This window comes from Salmo trutta, chromosome 31 (genome assembly GCF_901001165.1).
Source record: "Salmo trutta chromosome 31, fSalTru1.1, whole genome shotgun sequence".
NCBI lineage: Eukaryota > Metazoa > Chordata > Actinopteri > Salmoniformes > Salmonidae > Salmo > Salmo trutta.
In genome coordinates this window covers 40,586,138-40,604,836 of record NC_042987.1, presented here as the reverse complement: position 1 = coordinate 40,604,836, position 18,699 = coordinate 40,586,138, and the positions used below count along the sequence as shown (strand labels likewise).

The 18,699-nt window shown below is 42.2% G+C and overlaps 1 protein-coding gene across 1 annotated transcript in view; it reads right to left on the bottom strand.

Annotated features, from left to right (window-relative positions):
• Positions 1-18,699, bottom strand: part of ptprma (protein tyrosine phosphatase receptor type Ma) — a 286,344-nt gene that overhangs the window by 107,254 nt on the left and 160,391 nt on the right. Inside the window, exons 10-13 of the mRNA XM_029724694.1 lie at positions 18,044-18,352; positions 15,847-15,956; positions 10,736-10,937; positions 9,945-10,047 (exon numbers count right to left, since the gene is read on the bottom strand). Of these exons, the coding sequence (XP_029580554.1) occupies positions 9,945-10,047; positions 10,736-10,937; positions 15,847-15,956; positions 18,044-18,352 (724 nt within the window). The remainder of the gene's footprint in view (positions 1-9,944; positions 10,048-10,735; positions 10,938-15,846; positions 15,957-18,043; positions 18,353-18,699) is intronic.

Below are 18,699 nucleotides of genomic sequence, written 5' to 3'. Positions count from 1 at the left end.
TGTGTTAATATTCATATTGAAAGCTGATTGAAGGAGCTTAACATATGATATCTAATATTGAACGAAGTTTGTTAATATTCATATTGAAAGCTGATTGAAGAAGCTTAACATATGATATCTAATATTGAACGAAGTGTGTTAATATTCATATTGAAAGCTGATTGAAGAAGCTTAACATATGATATCTAATATTGAACGAAGTGTGTTAATATTCATATTGAAAGCTGATTGAAGAAGCTTAACATATGATATCTAATATTGAACGAAGTGTGTTAATATTCATATTGAAAGCTGATTGAAGAAGCTTAACATATGATATCTAATATTGAACGAAGTGTGTTAATATTCATATTGAAAGCTGATTGAAGAAGCTTAACATATGATATCTAATATTGAACGAAGTGTGTTAATATTCATATTGAAAGCTGATTGAAGGAGCTTAACATATGATATCTAATATTGAACGAAGTGTGTTAATATTCATATTGAAAGCTGATTGAAGAAGCTTAACATATGATATCTAATATTGAACGAAGTGTGTTAATATTCATATTGAAAGCTGATTGAAGAAGCTTAACATATGATATCTAATATTGAACGAAGTGTGTTAATATTCATATTGAAAGCTGATTGAAGAAGCTTAACATATGATATCTAATATTGAACGAAGTGTGTTAATATTCATATTGAAAGCTGATTGAAGAAGCTTAACATATGATATCTAATATTGAACGAAGTGTGTTAATATTCATATTGAAAGCTGATTGAAGAAGCTTAACATATGATATCTAATATTGAACGAAGTGTGTTAATATTCATATTGAAAGCTGATTGAAGAAGCTTAACATATGATATCTAATATTGAACGAAGTGTGTTAATATTCAGTGTAGCTGAAAAGAAAAGTGACATTTGGAGTCGTTGGTTTTTAATGAAGTGATGTCATCGTTTGATGTTTTATTTCCCTCCTTCCTGTATCACAGCCAAACATCTGCTAGTGTGTGTGTGTGTGTGTGTGCGTCTGTGTGTGTGTGTGTGTGTGTGTGTGTGTGCGTGTGTGTGTGTGTGTGTGTCTGGGAGTTAGTTAATAGTCAAACATCTGGAGCAGTGTTACCTCCCAAACCAATCAGACATCAAATCAAGCCTCAGTCACACTTTTCCTATTGGTCTCTGGAGATGCCGAATGACCTTTTCCTATTGGTCTCTGGAGATGCAAAATGACCTTTTCCTATTGGTCTCTGGAGATGCAAAATGACCTTTTCCTATTGGTCTCTGGAGATGCAGACAGAATGATCAACATGGCTCATACCCTGGAGAGACAGAATTATTTCATGGTCCTTGCTGTCACGTATCTTTGGGACATCCCTACCCCATTGAAGTTGACGTTTAAAATGGTTAAGGTAAAGGTTAAAGTAAGGGTTATGGTTAGGGTAGAAGTTTTGGTTAGGGTTAAGGTTAGGGTAGGGCTAAGGTTATGGTAAGGGTAGGGGTTAAAGTTAGGGTAGGGAATCAAGGTTAGGGTAGGGGTAAGGGTAGGTGTTAAGGTTAGGTTAAGGGTAAGGGTAGGATATGGGTTGGGGTAGGGTGTAAGGTTAATGAAGGGGTTAAGGTAGGGGGAAGGGTAGGGGTAGGGGTTAAGGTTAGGGTAGGGATTAGGGTTAAGATTAGGGTAGGAATTAAGGTTAAGGTTAGGGTAGGGTTTAAGGTTAAGGTAGGGGTTAAGGTTAGGGTGGGGGTTAAGGTTAAGGTGGGGGTTAAGGTAGGGTTAAGGGTTAGGGTAGGGAATTAAGGTTAAGGTAAGGGTTAGGGTAGGGATTAAGGTTAAGGTAAGGGTTAGGGTAGGGGTTAAGGTTAAGGTTAGGGTTAGGGTAGGGGTTAAGGTTAAGGTTAGGGTAGAGGTTAAGGTTATGGTTAGGGTAGGGGTTAAGGTTAGGGTTAGGGTAGGGGTTAAGGTTAGGGTTAGGGTAGGGGTTGGGTAGGGTTAGGGTAGGGGCTAGGGTAGGGGTTAAGGTTAGGGTAGGGGTTAAGGTTAAGGTAAGGGTTAGGGTAGGGGTTAAGGTTAAGGTTAGGGTAGGGGTTAAGGTTAGGGTTAGGGTAGGGGATAGGGTAGGGGTTAAGGTTAGGGTAGGGTTTAAGGTTAGGGTTAGGGTTAGGGTGGGGGTACGGTTAGGGTAGGGGCGTCCCAAAGAGCCTAGATATCACTAACTATTGATTCATACTCACACTCTTAATTTTGTCCCCAAAACACCAGTCCTTTCTCTAGTGGTTAGGATTATAACATTTCCATATCAAAACACCAGTCCTTTCTCTAGTGGTGAACACAGTGAAATTGAGCTATTGATATCTCGCTATCCCCCTGTTAGATTAATTAGCTAACAGTATTCACTACATTAGCATCCAATCATACTCTGACTAACCGTTAAACAAAGTGAACCGTGAGGCCCAAACCATCAGTTCTGATCTCCAAAGAGGGGACTACAGTTAGAGTATTTGTTCTGTGCAGAGGAGGGAGTGAGTGCTGGGTTCTAGCGGTAAATGAAGGACTAACCCAGCATGCTAATTAATGACAGCGTTTGATTCACGTGTGTGTGTGTGTGTGTGTGTGTGTGTGTGTGTGTGTGTGTGTGTGTGTGTGATTCACGCTGTCGTGCTAATTATAATTAGGTGTGAGTAATTAAAATGTGTAGAACAGCCTTTGTTAAAGTATGGGTCGCGACATGTCAGAGTAAATGTACAATTATTTCATTAATTACTAGAATTGATTTGGCCAAGTACAACAGTGCTCTCTCTGCTTAGCAGCGGTGTCTCTGAGCAAGTGGGAGGGAGATGTGTGCTTCGCCGTTTACCTGATCCTTTTTTCTGCAGTTTACTTCAAGATCACTCTGCGATACACACGCTGCAGCGTTGTCGTTCAGCAGCAGATGACGCGCTGTCAGCCACTGACTTGTCATTCCTACTCGCCATCACTCACCGCTGTCATCAAACGGACTCAAACTAGCAACAAGTTCTGAGCTCAATCGTCATGAAACGCAAATACAGCCATGAGTTTCTCGATCTTGGTTTTAACGCAAACGTTGAGACATAAAGAGGAGCGCTGACAGTGTGTTTTGTAGTTAGTAATGAGAATCTCATAGGGGAAGACACGTCCTGACCTAAAATCTACAAATGGACAACCCCTCATAGCCTGGTTCCTCTCTAGGTTTCTTCCTAGGTTTTGGCCTTTCTAGGGAGTTTTTCCCCTAGCCACCGTGCTTCTACAGCTGCATTACTTGCTGTTTGGGGGTTTTAGGCTGGGTTTCTGTACAGCACTTTGAGATATCAGCTGATGTAAGAAGGGCTATGTAAATACATGTGATTTGATTTGATGACGATTAACCCAGGGAGTTCTTTCAGAACAGAGCAGAAAACTAAAGGAAACAGTGCATTCGACAGTGGAAGAGTAAGTCAGCTAGCAAGGCATTGTTGTCATTGTGGGGATTATAAACAGAAATAAGAGAGTACTATCTCTCATTGTAGTAGATGTGAGTTTCTCTTTCAAACAATCCCCTTGTACACAGCTATTAGCTAAATAGCTAACGTTAGCCAAAACAAGCTAGCTAGCTAGTGATAGTGCAACCCTTAGTAACAGTACATATGAAGATGAAACATGATCAGGCCTATAATACATCAGTACCCTCAGTAGTAATGTGTGTATAATGTGTAGTACCCTCAGTAGTAATGTGTGTATAATGTGTAGTACCCTCAGTAGTAACGTGTGTATAATGTGCAGTACCCTCAGTAGTAACGTGTGTATAATGTGTAGTACCCTCAGTAGTAACGTGTGTATAATGTGCAGTACCCTCAGTAGTAATGTGTGTATAATGTGTTCAGGTCGTCCAGATGTAGAAATAATTGTTGAAAACTGTGTCTAGGTCGGAACCGTTGCTGTTAAAATACAATTAATCAGTTTTATTCTGAACTAGAAAAAAATGATTTAACACAGCAAACCTGTTTTCAAAAAACAGACAAAGCAACACCTTGCCTCTCCCCTACTTGACCTAGATAGTTTGTGTGTATGCATGATATGTGTGCCTTTTTAAAAATGTTCATTTGAAGTCGGAAGTTTACATAAACTTAGGTTGGAGTCATTAAAACACGTTTTTCAACCACTCCACAAATATCTTGTTAACAAACTATAGTTTTGGCAAGTCGGTTAGGACATCTACTTTGTGCATGACACAAGTACATTTCCAACAATTGTTTACAGACAGATTATTTCACTTATAATTTACTGTATCACAATTCCAGTGGGTCAGAAGTTTACATACACTAAGTTGACTGTGCCTTTAAACAGCTTGGAAAATTCCAGAAAATGATGTCATGGCTTTAGAACCTTCTGTTAGGCTAATTTACATAATTCAGTCAATTGGAGGTTTACCTGTGGATGTCTACCTTCAAACTCAGTGCCTCTTTGCTTGACATCATGGGAAAATAAAAAGAAATCAGCCAAGGCCTCAGAAAAAAACTTGTATACCTCCACAAGTCTGGTTCATCCTTGGGAGCAATTTCCAAACGCCTGAAGGTACCACGTTCATCTGTACAAACAATGGTACACAAGTATAAACACCATGGGACCATGCAGCCGTCATACCGCTCAGGAAGGAGACGCGTTCTGTCTCCTAGAGATGAATGTACTTTGGTGCATAAAGTGCAAATAAATCCCAGAACAACAGCAAAGGACCTTGTGAAGATGCTGGAGGAAACAGGTACAAAGGTATCTATATTCACAGTAAAACGAGTCCTATATCGACATAACCTGAAAGGCCGCTCAGCAAGGAAGAAGCCAACGCTCCAAAACCGGCATAAAAAATCCAGACTACGGTTTGCAACTGCACATGGGGACAAAGATCATACCTTTTGGAGAAATGTCCTCTGGTCTGATGAAACAAAATTAGAACTGTTTGGTCCATAAGGACCATCATTTTATTTGGAGGAAAAATGGGGAGGCTTGCAAGCCGAAGAACACCATCCCAACCGTGAAGCACGGGATGGCAGCATCATGTTGTGGGGGTGCTTTGCTGCAGGAGGGACTGGTGCACTTCACAAAATAGATGGCATCATGAGAACGGAAAATTATGTGGATATATTGAAGCAACATCTCAAGACATCAGTCAGGAAGTTAAAGCTTGGACGCAAATGGGTCTTCCAAATGAACAATGACCCCAAGCATACTTCCAAAGTTGTGGCAAAATGGCTTAAGGACAACACAGTCAAGGTATTGGAGTGGCCATCACAAAGCCCTGACCTCAATCCTGTAGAAAATCTGTGGCCAGAACTGAAAAAGCGTGCACGAGCAAGGAGGCCTACAAACCTGACTCAGTTACACCAGCTCTGTCAGGAGGAATGGGCCAAAATTCACCCAACTTATTGTGGGAAGCTTGTGGAAGGCTACCTGAAACATTTGACCCAAGTTAAACAATTTAAAGGCAATGCTACCAAAAATTAATTGAGTGTATGTAAACATCTGACCCACTGGGAATGTGATGAAAGAAATAAAAGCAGAAATAAATCATTCTCTTATTATTATTATTATTATTCTGACATTTCACATTCTTAAAATAAAGTGGTGATCCTAACTGACCTGAGACAGGGGAATTTTTACGAGGATTAAATGTCAGGAATTGTGAAAAACTGAGTTTAAATGTATTTGGATAAGGTGTATGTTAACTTCCCACTTCAACTGTATGTAGTTCTGTCTTTGAGCTGTTCTTGTCTATTGATGTTCTGTATTATGTCATTCTGTATTATGTTTCATGTTTTGTGTGGAACCCCAGGAAGAGTAGCTGCTGCATTCCCAACAACTAATGGGGATCCTAATAAAATAGCAAAATGTAGACCAGAACAGACAGACAGACACACACACACACACACACACACACACACACACACACACACACACACACACACACACACACACACACACACACACACACACACAGCTGATAAGATAAATCAAGAGTAGGTCATATTTAGATGTTTTATTTAACATGATAGTTCATTGTAGGTGGCTTTTGACAAAAGGCTTTCTCTGCCCCTCTAACAGGCATTCAAAGGGAACAGAGCTATTCTCAAAGCTTCATACAATGTGAGCCTAAATATAGCCAAGGCAAAGGAGCCCCACAATATAGGAGATGAGATCATTGAACCGTGCCTGAGTGATGTCTCAGTGTCACTCTTGGGTGAGGAGGCAGCAATAAAAGTGGAATCAGTCCCACTTTCCAATGACACAGTGGACACTAGAATAAGATCAGTTGACATCTGGAATAAAAAAATCAAATAAATGAAGCGGAACAAGACATGCTCTCTTCAGTTAGATGAGTCAGCGGATGTGGCTGGAATTCCACAGTTGACGGTATACGGAAGATATGTATTATGATATCCAGGAGGAATCCAGGAGGAATTCAGTAGGAGTTCAGGAGGAATCCAGGAGGATTCCAGGAGGAAGTCAGGAGGAATCCAGGAGGATTCCAGTAGGAGTTCAGGAGGAATCCAGGAGGATTCCAGGAGGAATCCAGGAGGATTCCAGGAGGATTCCAGGAGGAGTTCAGGAGGAATTCAGGAGGAGTTCAGGAGGAATTCAGTAGGAGTTCAGGAGGAATCCAGGAGGATGTCAGCAGGATTCCAGGAGGATTCCAGGAGGATTCCAGGAGGAGTCCAGGAGGAATTCAGGAGGAATTCAGGAAGAATTCAGGAGGAATCCAGGAGGAATTCAGGAGGAATCCAGGAGGAATCCAGGAGGAGTTCAGGAGGAATTCAGTAGGATGTCAGCAGGATTCCAGGAGGAATCCAGGAGGATTCCAGTAGGAGTTCAGGAGGAATCCAGGAGGAATCCAGGAGGATTCCAGGAGGATTCCAGGAGGAATCCAGTAGGAATCCAGGAGGAATTCAGGAAGAATCCAGGAGGAATTCAGGAGGAATCCAGGAGGATTTCTTTACTTTGACCATTTACAAACAACAACAAGGGGGAGAGGACATTTTCAAGGTGGTTGACACTCATTTGAAAAAAAACTTGACTGGGCAAATTGTGTTGGTATTTGCACTGATGGAGCAAGATGCATGACTGGGTGCAACTCTGTATTCATAGCTCATGTCGGACAGAGTAGTGCCCAACGTGAAGCTGACGCATTGTATTCTACACAGGGAGCCTTTGGCCAGCAAAGCATTACAACCTAACTTAGGGGCTGGTTTCGACTCAGTCGTAAAGGTGGTGAATCTGATGAAGAAGAGACCTTAGTGAGGCCTTAGTGACACTGCAAGCAATGAGATGCTTTTCGAGGCAAACACACTGTGTGTTGTAGATATCTAGCGGTGTAATAATGTTATATGACTTACTGTTTTATATTTTGTTTTATGTGTAATGTAAGTACCCTTAATGTGTTTTAGACCCCAGGAGGAGTAGCTGCTGCCTTGGCAGGAACTAAATGGAGATCCATAATAAACCCCAGGAAGAGTAGCTGCTGCATTGGCAGGAACTAATGGGGATCCATAATAAACCCCAGGAAGAGTAGCTGCTGTATTGGCAGGAACTAATGGGGATCCATAATAAACCCCAGGAAGAGTAGCTGCTGCCTTGGCAGGAACTAATGGGGATCCATAATAAACCCCAGGCAGAGTAGCTGCTGCCTTGGCAGGAACTAATGTGGATCCATAATAAATACAATACAAATGCAATACACTCACACAGTTCTGGGTTGCTTATCTACAGCAGAAAGTGGTCTCCTGCCTGACTGAGAAAGCAGTAGATGTCCTGATCCAGTTTGGCAGTGCATTTGGAAAGTATTCAGACCCCTTGACTTTTTCCACATTTTGTTACGTTACAGCCTTATTCTAAAATTGATTAAATCGTTTTTTTTCCGCTCATCAATTTACACACGATACCCCATAAGGACAAAGCAAAAACAGAATTTGAGAAATTTTAGCAAATATATTAAATGTATCAAATCAGTACTTTGTTGAAGCACCTTTGGCAGCGATTACAGCCTCGAGTCTTTTTGGGTATGACGCTACAAGCTTGGCACAGCTGTATTTAGGGAGTTTCTCTCATTCTTCTCTGCAGATCCTGTCAAGCTCTGTCAGGTTGGATGGGGAGCGTTGCTGCACGGCTATGTTCAGGTCTCTCCAGAGATGTTCGATCGAATTTAAGTCCAGGCTCTGGCTGGACCACTCAAGGACATTCAGAGACTTGTCCCGAAGCCACTCCTGCGTTGTCTTGGCTGTGTGCTTGGTTTCATCAGACCAGATAATCTTGTTTCTAATGGTCTGAGATTCCTTTAGATGCCTTTTGGCAAATTCCAAGCGGGCTATCATGTGCCTTTTACTGAGGAGTGGCTTCCATCTGGCCACTCTACCATAAAGGCTTGTTTGCTGGAGTGCTGCAGAGATGGTTGTCATTCTGGAAGGTTCTCCCATCTCCAAAGAGGAACTCTGGAGCTCTGTCAGAGTGACTGTCGGGTTCTTCACTTCCCTGACCAAGGCCCTTCTCCCCTGATTGCTCAGTTTGGCCAGGCGGCCAGCTCTAGGAAGAGTCTTGGTGGTTCCAAACTTCTTCCATTTAAGAATGATGGAGGCCACTGTGTTCTTGGAGACCTTCAATGCTGCAGACATTTTTTGTACCCTTTCCCAGATTTGTGCCTCGATACAATCCTGTCTCGGAGCACTACGGACAATTCTTTCCACCTCATGACTTGGTTTTTGCTCTGACATGCGCTGTCAACTGTGGGACCTTATATAGACAGGTCTGTGCCTTTCCAAATCGTGTCCAATCCATTGCATTTACCACAGGTGGAATCCAATCAAGTTGTAGAAACATCTCAAGGATGATCAATGGAAACAGGAAGCACCTGAGCTCAATTTCGAGTCTAATAGCAAAGTGTCTGAATACTTATGCAAATAAGCTATTTCAGTAGTTTTTTTTATAGAAATTTGCAAAAATGTCGGAAAACGCTGGGTAAATGTTCAGGCATTAGTCAGGGCAGCTAAACGCTGGGTAAATGTTCAGGCATTAGTCAGGGCAGCTAAACGCTGGGTAAATGTTCAGGCATTAGTCAGGGCAGCTAAACGCTGGGTAAATGTTCAGGCATGAGTCAGGGCAGCTAAACGCTGGGTAAATGTTCAGGCATTAGTCAGGGCAGCTAAACGCTGGGTAAATGTTCAGGCATTAGTCAGGGCAGCTAAACGCTGGGTAAATGTTCAGGCATTAGTCAGGGCAGCTAAACGCTGGGTAAATGTTCAGGCATTAGTCAGGGCAGCTAAACGCTGGGTAAATGTTCAGGCATTAGTCAGGGCAGCTAAACACTGGGTAAATGTTCAGGCATTAGTCAGGGCAGCTAAACGCTGGGTAAATGTTCAGGCATTAGTCAGGGCAGCTAAACACTGGGTAAATGTTCAGGCATTAGTCAGGGCAGCTAAACGCTGGGTAAATGTTCAGGCATTAGTCAGGGCAGCTAAACGCTGGGTAAATGTTCAGGCATTAGTCAGGGCAGCTAAACGCTGGGTAAATGTTCAGGCATTAGTCAGGGCAGCTAACACTGGGTAAATGTTCAGGCATTAGTCAGGGCAGCTAAACGCTGGGTAAATGTTCAGGCATTAGTCAGGGCAGCTAAACACTGGGTAAATGTTCAGGCATTAGTCAGGGCAGCTAAACGCTGGGTAAATGTTCAGGCATTAGTCAGGGCAGCTAAACACTGGGTAAATGTGAGTTGACTGACTGAGGACCTACAGGCTGGTATCATTCATCTCAAAAGGACTCAGATTAGATGATAAAGTATAAAAACCTTTATTTATAATCCAAGATCAGGAACATTGTAGAACAATTACACTCTCTATGGATTGTGTTGTGTGTGTGTGTGTGTGCGTGTGTGCGTGCGTGTGTGTGCATGCGTGCGTGTGTGTGTGTGTACCATCCTACCTGACAGGTGCCCCTCGACTCTGTGCAGGTTTCAGCAGGACAGTCACTGTGCTGTCTGTCTGGTTCAGAGATGTCTCCTGGTCATAGGCTGGCATGGAGGGAGCTAGAAGGACAACATGAACATAGGCTGGCATGGAGGGAGCTAGAAGGACAACATGAACATACTACATCAGTCTCCTGGGATCAAGGTCTAGGTGTCTAGGGGCTAGAGGCTAGGTGTCTAGGAGCTAGGTGTCTAGGGGCTAGGTGTCTAGGGGCTAGGTGTCTAGGGGCTAGGGGCTAGGTGTCTAGGGGCTAGGGGCTAGGTGTCTAGGGGCTAGGTGTCTAGGGGCTAGGTGTCTAGGGGCTAGGGGCTAGATGTCTAGGGGCTAGGTGTCTAGGGGCTAGGGGCTAGGTGTCTAGGGGCTCGGTGTCTAGGGGCTAGGTGTCTAGGGGCTAGGTGTCTAGGGGCTAGGGGCTAGGCGTCTAGGGGCTAGGTGTCTAGGGGCTAGGTGTCTAGGGGCTAGGGTTCTAGGGGCTAGGGTTCTAGGGGCTAGGTGTCTAGGAGCTAGGTGTCTAGGAGCTAGGTGTCTAGGAGCTAGGTGTCTATGGGCTAGGTGTCTAGGGGCTAGGTGTCTAGGTTTCTAGGGGCTAGGGGCTAGGTGTCTAGGGGCTAGGTGTCTAGGAGCTAGGTGTCTAGGGGCTAGGTGTTAGGAGCTAGGTGTCCAGGGGCTAGGTGTCTAGGAGCAAGGTGTCTAGGAGCTAGGTGTCTAGGAGCTAGGTGTCTAGGAGCTAGGTATCTAGGGACTGACCTGATATCTTGGTGGTGAACTGTGTGATGACTGGTGGACCATATCCCTTGGCGGTAGAGGCTCGGAGGGTGAATGAGTATGTGGATCCTGGGTACAGCCCCAGGAAGATGTGGCTGGTCTCATTGCTGTGTTTCAGGACCTTCCCACTCTGGTTGGACAGATCCAGCTCTGGGTCAAAGGAGCTCACCGTCTTGTAGGAGATCTGGAGACAGACAGACAGACAGACAGACAGACAGACAGACAGACAGACAGACAGACAGACAGACAGACAGACAGACAGACAGAGAGAGAGACAGAGAGAGAGACAGAGAGAGAGACAGACAGACAGAGAGAGAGACAGACAGACAGACATAGGGAACAAGATAGTTATTTTGGTCTGTTTCTATACCTCGACAGTGTACTGTACATGCACACGGAGAGACTGAAATCTGCTTGTAGAAGATCCGTGGACAATGAGATTGGCATTGTCACCTTTTTGTTTTAACCTTTATTTAACTAGGGGAGTCAGTTAAGAACAAATTATTATTTTCAATGACGGCCTAGGAACAGTGGTTTAACTGCCTTTGTTCAGGGGCAGAACGACACATTTTCACCTTGTCAGTTCGGGGATTCGATCGTGCAACCTTTCGGTTACTAGTCCAACGCTCTAACCACTAGGCTACCCTGCAGCCCCAAACTGTTCTAAAGACAGTGTCAGCTACACAAGCAATCTTGTCAAGAGGTTTGGACCTTGTGGAAATAAGTTGCCAATGTTTTGGGTTGAGATAAAAAAGGGACAAGGTGGAAAAATGTACATGTCATATAATTTACATTGCAAAGGGTAGCAAGACAGAACCTGCTAAAATCGTTGTTTATCTACTATCATCACCGTTTACTTTCTGTAGTTTAGTTGTTTATCGAGTATCATCACTGTTAATGTGGAATAAGTCAAGGGGTATGAATACTTTCTGAAGGCTTTGTGTATAATGTATAAAAGCCCACTATAAGACAACACTCCTGCTTCCTCCTCATAGTAGAAAAACATTCATTATAATTCCAATTTCAATTCACAAAGGAACAGTTTGGAGTGCTGCATAATTTGTGTCCATCAAGTTTCTGAAATGCTTGGAGGCTTCTTCTCATTTTGTCTTTGTCTGCGTGTGGAATTTGTCTGGCTTGTGTGTGTGTGTGTGTGTGTGTGTGTGTGTGTGTGTGTGTGTGTGTGTGTGTGTGTGTGTGTGTGTTATTTGGTCTTTGTCTGGTGGAATGAGTCTGCTGTGATGCCAAATCCTATAACATAGAAAGAAGAGAAAGAGGAGAAGAGAGAGTAGAGAGAGAGAGAGAGAGAGAGAGAGTGGAGAGAGAGTAGAGAGAGTAGAGAGAGAGAGATAGAGAGAGTGGAGAAGAGAGAGCAGAGAGAGAGAGAGAGAGAGAGTGGAGAAGAGAGAGCGGAGAGAGAGAGAGAGTGGAGAGTGGAGAAGAGAGAGCAGAGAGAGAGAGAGAGAGAGAGTGGAGAAGAGAGAGCAGAGAGAGAGAGAGTGGAGAGTGGAGAAGAGAGAGCGGAGAGAGAGAGAGTGGAGAGAGAGTAGAGAGAGTAGAGAGAGAGAGAGAGAGAGAGTGGAGAAGAGAGAGCAGAGAGAGAGAGAGTGGAGAGTGGAGAAGAGAGAGCGGAGAGAGAGAGAGTGGAGAGTGGAGAAGAGAGAGCAGAGAGAGAGAGAGAGAGAGAGAGAGAGTGGAGAAGAGAGAGAGAGAGAGAGACAGAGATTAAAATGACACTGACGTGATGACAGAAGGGAAGGAAAACTAAAAACATGAACGCTTATAATGTTTCCTAGCTGGGAAAATGTAAATTGAGCTTCTGCTGGACATAATCACATGTCTGTGTTGGTTGGACAAGTAAATGATACAGAATGAGAAGCTTTATAATTATGTTATATACAGTATTGCAGTTATTATAGTGATAGTGGTGATCGTTATGTACAGTATTGCAGTTATTATAGTGATAGTAGTGATAGCTCATGCTTGAGAGAGAGGAAAATATTCCTGCAGCAAAAGGAAATTAGCTGAATTATTATGTGGATTATAATTAATGGCCTTTTTTGGTGGGGTTGATAGATTTTTCTTAAGGGAAAACCAAGTCTGAAATTTCAAAGTGGAAATACACTACAAGTTTTACATTTCCTGAATTGCAGGAAAGTTCTCCTGCAACAGGGTGATCAAATTAAGATCCGATATCTGTACATTTTTACCATAGATATTTAAGGAAGGTATTACATTAATACGGGTACTATGATGCGTTGATCAGTTGATTGACAGGTGTAGGACTGTAGAAAGATAGACTTTCCTCTAGTGTGGATGCTCACAAATGTTTTATAGTTATATAGCCTATAGTTAACATAATAGTTATATAGCCTATAGTTAACATAATAGTTATATAGCCTATAGTTATCATTGAAGTTATATAGCCTATAGTTAACATAATAGTTATATAGCCTATAGTTATCATTGAAGTTATATAGCCTATAGTTAACATTATAGTTATATAGCCTATAGTTATCATTAAAGTTATATAGCCTATAGTTATCATTATAGTTATATAGCCTATAGTTATCATTAAAGTTATATAGCCTATAGTTATCATTAAAGTTATATAGCCTATAGTTATCATTAAAGTTATATAGCCTATAGTTATCATTAAAGTTATATAGCCTATAGTTATCATTATAGTTATATAGCCTATAGTTAGCATAATAGGTATATAGCCTTTAGTTATCATTAAAGTTATATAGCCTATAGTTAGCATAATAGGTATATAGCCTATAGTTATCATTATAGTTATATAGCCTATAGTTAGCATAATAGGTATATAGCCTATAGTTATCATTAAAGTTATATAGCCTATAGTTAGCATAATAGGTATATAGCCTATAGTTATCATTTAAGTTTTATAGCCTATAGTTATCATTAAAGTTAGATAGCCTATAGTTAGCATAATAGGTATATAGCCTATAGTTATCATTAAAGTTATATAGCCTATAGTTATCGTTGTAGTTATATAGCTTATAGTTATTATTATACAGTTGAAGTCGGAAGTTAACATACACCTTAGCCAAATACATTTAAACTCAGTTTTTCACAATTCCTGACATTTAATCCTCGTAAAAATTCCCTGTCTTAGGTCAGTTAGGATACCACTTTATTTTAAGAATGTGAAATGTCAGAATAATAGTAGAGAGAATTATTTATTTGAGCTTTTAGTTCTTTCATCACATTCCCAGTGGTCAGAAGTTTACATACACTCAATTAGCATTTGGTAGCATTGCCTTTAAATTGTTTAACTTAGGTCAAACGTTTCGGGTAGTCTTCCACAAGCTTCTCACAATAAGTTGGGTGAATTTTAGCCCATTCCTCCTGACAGAGATGGTGTAACTGAGTCAGGTTTGTAGGCCTCCTTGCTCGCACACGCTTTTTCAGTTCTGCCCACAAATTTTCTATGGGATTAAGGTCAGGGCTTTGTGATGGCCACTCCAATACCTTGACTTTGTTGTCCTTAAGCCATTTTGCCACAACTTTGGAAGTATGCTTGGGGTCATTGTCCATTTGGAAGACCCATTTGCAAGCATGCTTTAACTTCCTGACTGATGTCTTGAGATGTTGCTTCAATATATCCACATAATTTTCCCTTCTCATGATGCCATCTATTTTGTGAAGTGCACCAGTCCCTCCTGTAGCAAAGCACCCCCACAACATGATGCTGCCACCCCCGTGTTTCATGATTAGGATGGTGTTCTTCGGCTTGCAAGCCTCCCCATTTTTCCTCCAAAGATAACGATGGTCATTATGACCAAACAGTTCTATTTTTGTTTCATCAGACCAGAGGACATTTCTCCAAAAAGTATGATCTTTGTCCCCATGTGCAGTTGCAAACCGAAGTCTGGCTTTTTTATGGCGGTTTTGGAGCTGTGGCTTCTTCCTTGCTGAGCGGCCTTTCAGGTTATATTGATATAGGACTCGTTTTACTGTGGATATAGATACTTTAGTACCTGTTTCCTCCAGCATCTTCACAAGGTCCTTTGCTGTTGTTCTGGGATTGATTTGCACTTTTTGCACCAAAGTACGTTCATCTCTAGGAGACAGAACGTAACTAGTACACTAGTAGGTCTAGCTAACGTTATTATCACAACAGAACTAGTATACTAGTAGGTCTAGCTAACGTTATTATCACAACAGAACTACTAGTAGGTCTAGCTAACGTTATTATCACAACCTCACAATCTAGATAACGTTAGCGAACTTGAATTAAATCAATATCACATTTTCTAATAATTTACTCTGGCAAGTTTGCCACCGGCAGCCTTCAGTAGGGAAGCAATGCAGTCGTCGAATCCTTCGCTTCTGTTTTTGGATAGTATGGACATGATATATAGAGAGTTAACCTGTAGTATGGACATGATATAACCTGTAGTATGGACATGATATAACCTGTAGTATGGACATGATATAACCTGTAGTATGGACATGATATAACCTGTAGTATGGACATGATATAACCTGTAGTATGGACATGATATAACCTGTAGTATGGACATGATATAACCTGTAGTATGGACATGATATAACCTGTAGTATGGACATGATATAACCTGTAGTATGGACATGATATAACCTGTAGTATGGACATGATATAACCTGTAGTATGGATATGATATATAGAGAGTTATTAAAACTTCTTCGGGATCGGTGTCCCTTCCACGGGACGGTTTAGCTAACGTAGGCTAATGCGATTAGCATGAGGTTGCATCTAATATTGGCAGAAAGCTTAAATTCTTGTCAATCTAACTGCACTGTCCAATTTACAGTAGCTATTACAGTGAAATAATACCATTCTATTGTTTGAGGAGAGTGCACAATTTTTGAACATGAAAAGTTATTAATAAACAAATTAGGCACATTTGGGCAGTCTTCATGGACAAAGTCGTTCTCCAAGCAAGGTGCATAATAAACTGAATTGATGAGAATCTTCACAGTACCACAAGACATGAGGGTTAAAGAAGAAACGTGTTGTGTTTTCAAGGATGCGATATTTGCCGTCATCTAATGAATTAAATCAATCAATCAAGTCATTTTTTCACCTCGTACTGAGTGATGATTCCGTAGGTCTGGGCTGGTTCTCTCCATTTCAGGATCATCTTCTCTTCGTAAGAACTGCCCTGGATGGACTCCAGAGGAACCGCTCCAGGTACTGAGGAGAGACAGGACCACAACGAACACATGAGAAACACCCTCCCTCCTTATAGGTACTCACCTGGAACGACTCTAGAGCAGGGATGGGTAACTTTGATGGAGGGGGGGGGGGTTGGGGCCACAAAAGAGAAAAAAAACGAACTCACGAGCAGTGATCAGTGGCTCGTGGGTCTGCATACCCACATTCAGTTTTATAACTCATTTCATGCAATTCTACTCATTTCGTCATAGGGTAGAGGCAAATGTTTGCAGTAATTCAACCATGCTTACTAAAAGTTTAGATATCTGGCAACTCGACTAACTTACCAATCCCAAAGAACTTCCTGACATGGGGCTAATTGAGTGACTGCTGATACACAACCACATTATGAAATTACACCTTGTGTTTCTATAATTCTAACTCTCAACAGGCCCGCGGCCCGCCAGTTACCTGTCCCTGCTCCAGAGGGACCACTCCAGGTACTGAGGGGGACTGGACCAGAACAAACACATGAGAAACAGAAAGCTTCATTACACATAGGCTGCGTTTACAGAAGCAGTCCGATTCTGATTCACGTATTCGTTCCACTAATTGCGATGTAACTTAAGCATTATGATGACCGTACCAGATACATCGGTATTTTTCCAAAAAGGCACGTAGAAAGAATGCTCTCTAAGTGCGTCGTTACACTATCTCACGTGACACAGACGTTATTTCAACGTCTACTTTTGAGTTGTCAACTAACGTGAATTCAACGTGAAATCAACAAAACATTTCACCATGTTATTGGATTTAAGTAAACAAATTGGATGAAAAAAAGACAAAATTCCCTTCCCTGAGACTTTAGTTAGTTCATTTGATAATACCTCAGTGTATTCCTGGGACTTTGAGACATCCAGTCAGTCTTTAGACAGGTCTAGTCAGTCTTTAGACAGGTCTAGTCAGTCTTTAGACAGGTCTAGTCAGTCTTTAGACAGGTCTAGTCGGTCTTTAGACAGGTCTAGTCGGTCTTTAGACAGGTCTAGTCGGTCGGTCTTTAGACAGGTCTAGTCAGTCTTTAGACAGGTCTAATCAGTCTTTAGACAGGTCTAGTCAGTCTTTAGACAGGTCTAGTCGGTGTTTAGACAGGTCTAGTCAGTCTTTAGACAGGTCTAGTCAGTCTTTAGACAGGTCTAGTCAGTGTTTACACAGGTCTAGTCAGTGTTTACACAGGTCTAGTCAGTGTTTACACAGGTCCAGTCAGTCTTTAGACAGGTCTAGTCGGTGTTTAGACAGGTCTAGTCAGTGTTTAGACAGGTCCAGTCAGTCTTTAGACTGACATGTAATGGACCACTGGAGTAATACAAGGTGAAGAAATGTGAGGAAATATAATCGTAATGAGAAATATTAATGATACCCATAGACATCTGGTCACTGTGCTAACGCTAGTTAGCATTGGCTCACGAAACTACCTAACATCCTTCATACTGGACACAGAGACATAAAAATGGTGTCCACGAGTTCATCTGACTCTGGGGAAGTAGACAAAGGGCCTCAACAGCGCCTCTTCAACCTCAAGAGGCTGAAGAAATTTGGCTTAGCACCTAAAACCCTCACAAACTTTTACAGATGCACAATTGAGAGCATCCTGTCAGGCTGTATCACCGCCTGGTACGGCAACTGCACCACCCTCAACCGGAGGGCTCTCCAGAAGGTGGTGCAGTCTGCCCAACGTATCACCGGAGGCAAACTACCTGCCCTCCAGGACACCTTCAGCATCTGATGTCACAGGAAGACCAAGTTAATCAAGGACAACAACCACCCGAGCCACTGCCTGTTCACCCTGCTATCATCCAGAAGGCGAGGTCAGTACAGGTGCATCAAAGCTGGGACCGAGAGACTGAAAAACAGTCAAGGCCATCAGAATGTTAAATAGCCATCATTAGGACATTAGAGGCTGCTGACTATATACATAGACTTGAAGTCACTGGCCACTTCAATAATGGAACACTAGTCACTTTAATAATGTTTATATATTTTGCCTTTCTCATCTCATATGTATATACTACACCTTCATAACCCTTCACAAACACGTTATAACCATTCTAAGGTATTATAACACTCACCGTCTTCATCCGTCTGTAGCTCCATCTCTGGGCTTTCTTTGACCCCCTCTGGGTTCTTGAGGACCAGTTTGACTGACAGGTTGGTGTAGGGGGTCAGGTTGTGGATGGTGTGCTGGGGGTCGCGACCCAGGGTGTCGTAACACACCTCCTCCCGGGTCTCGTCCTTCCCCGCCACTCGGGACCGGTACTGCACCGTCAGGTTGTAGCTATGGCAACGCGTGACGTTGTAGCCGAAAGGCTCCCAGCGAACAGTGACTTGTTTAGATTGGACGTCAACGACTTCTAGATGACTGGGACCGTGGATTGGCTCTGTGGGGGGAGAGGAAATATATATATATATAAACAATAGATAAGAATGAGGATCTCATTAGGAATATGTGTGTGTGTGTGTGTGTGTGTGTGTGTGTGTGTGTGTGATTATCCTAAGCAAATTGTGTATATTACATGGGATCTGTGGTGGAAGAAAACCATGTTTGTTTAAACGTAACCTTTGTTTTAACAAGCAAAGCCTATATCATCCCTTCAAATCTACTGCTGACAGTCTTTCTGTATGGGACATATCATCCCTCCAGACCTACAATTGATGTATGGGACATATCATCCATTTCCAGTTCTACCCAATCTATTTCTGGGTATTTCTCTATCTCGGCTCTCTC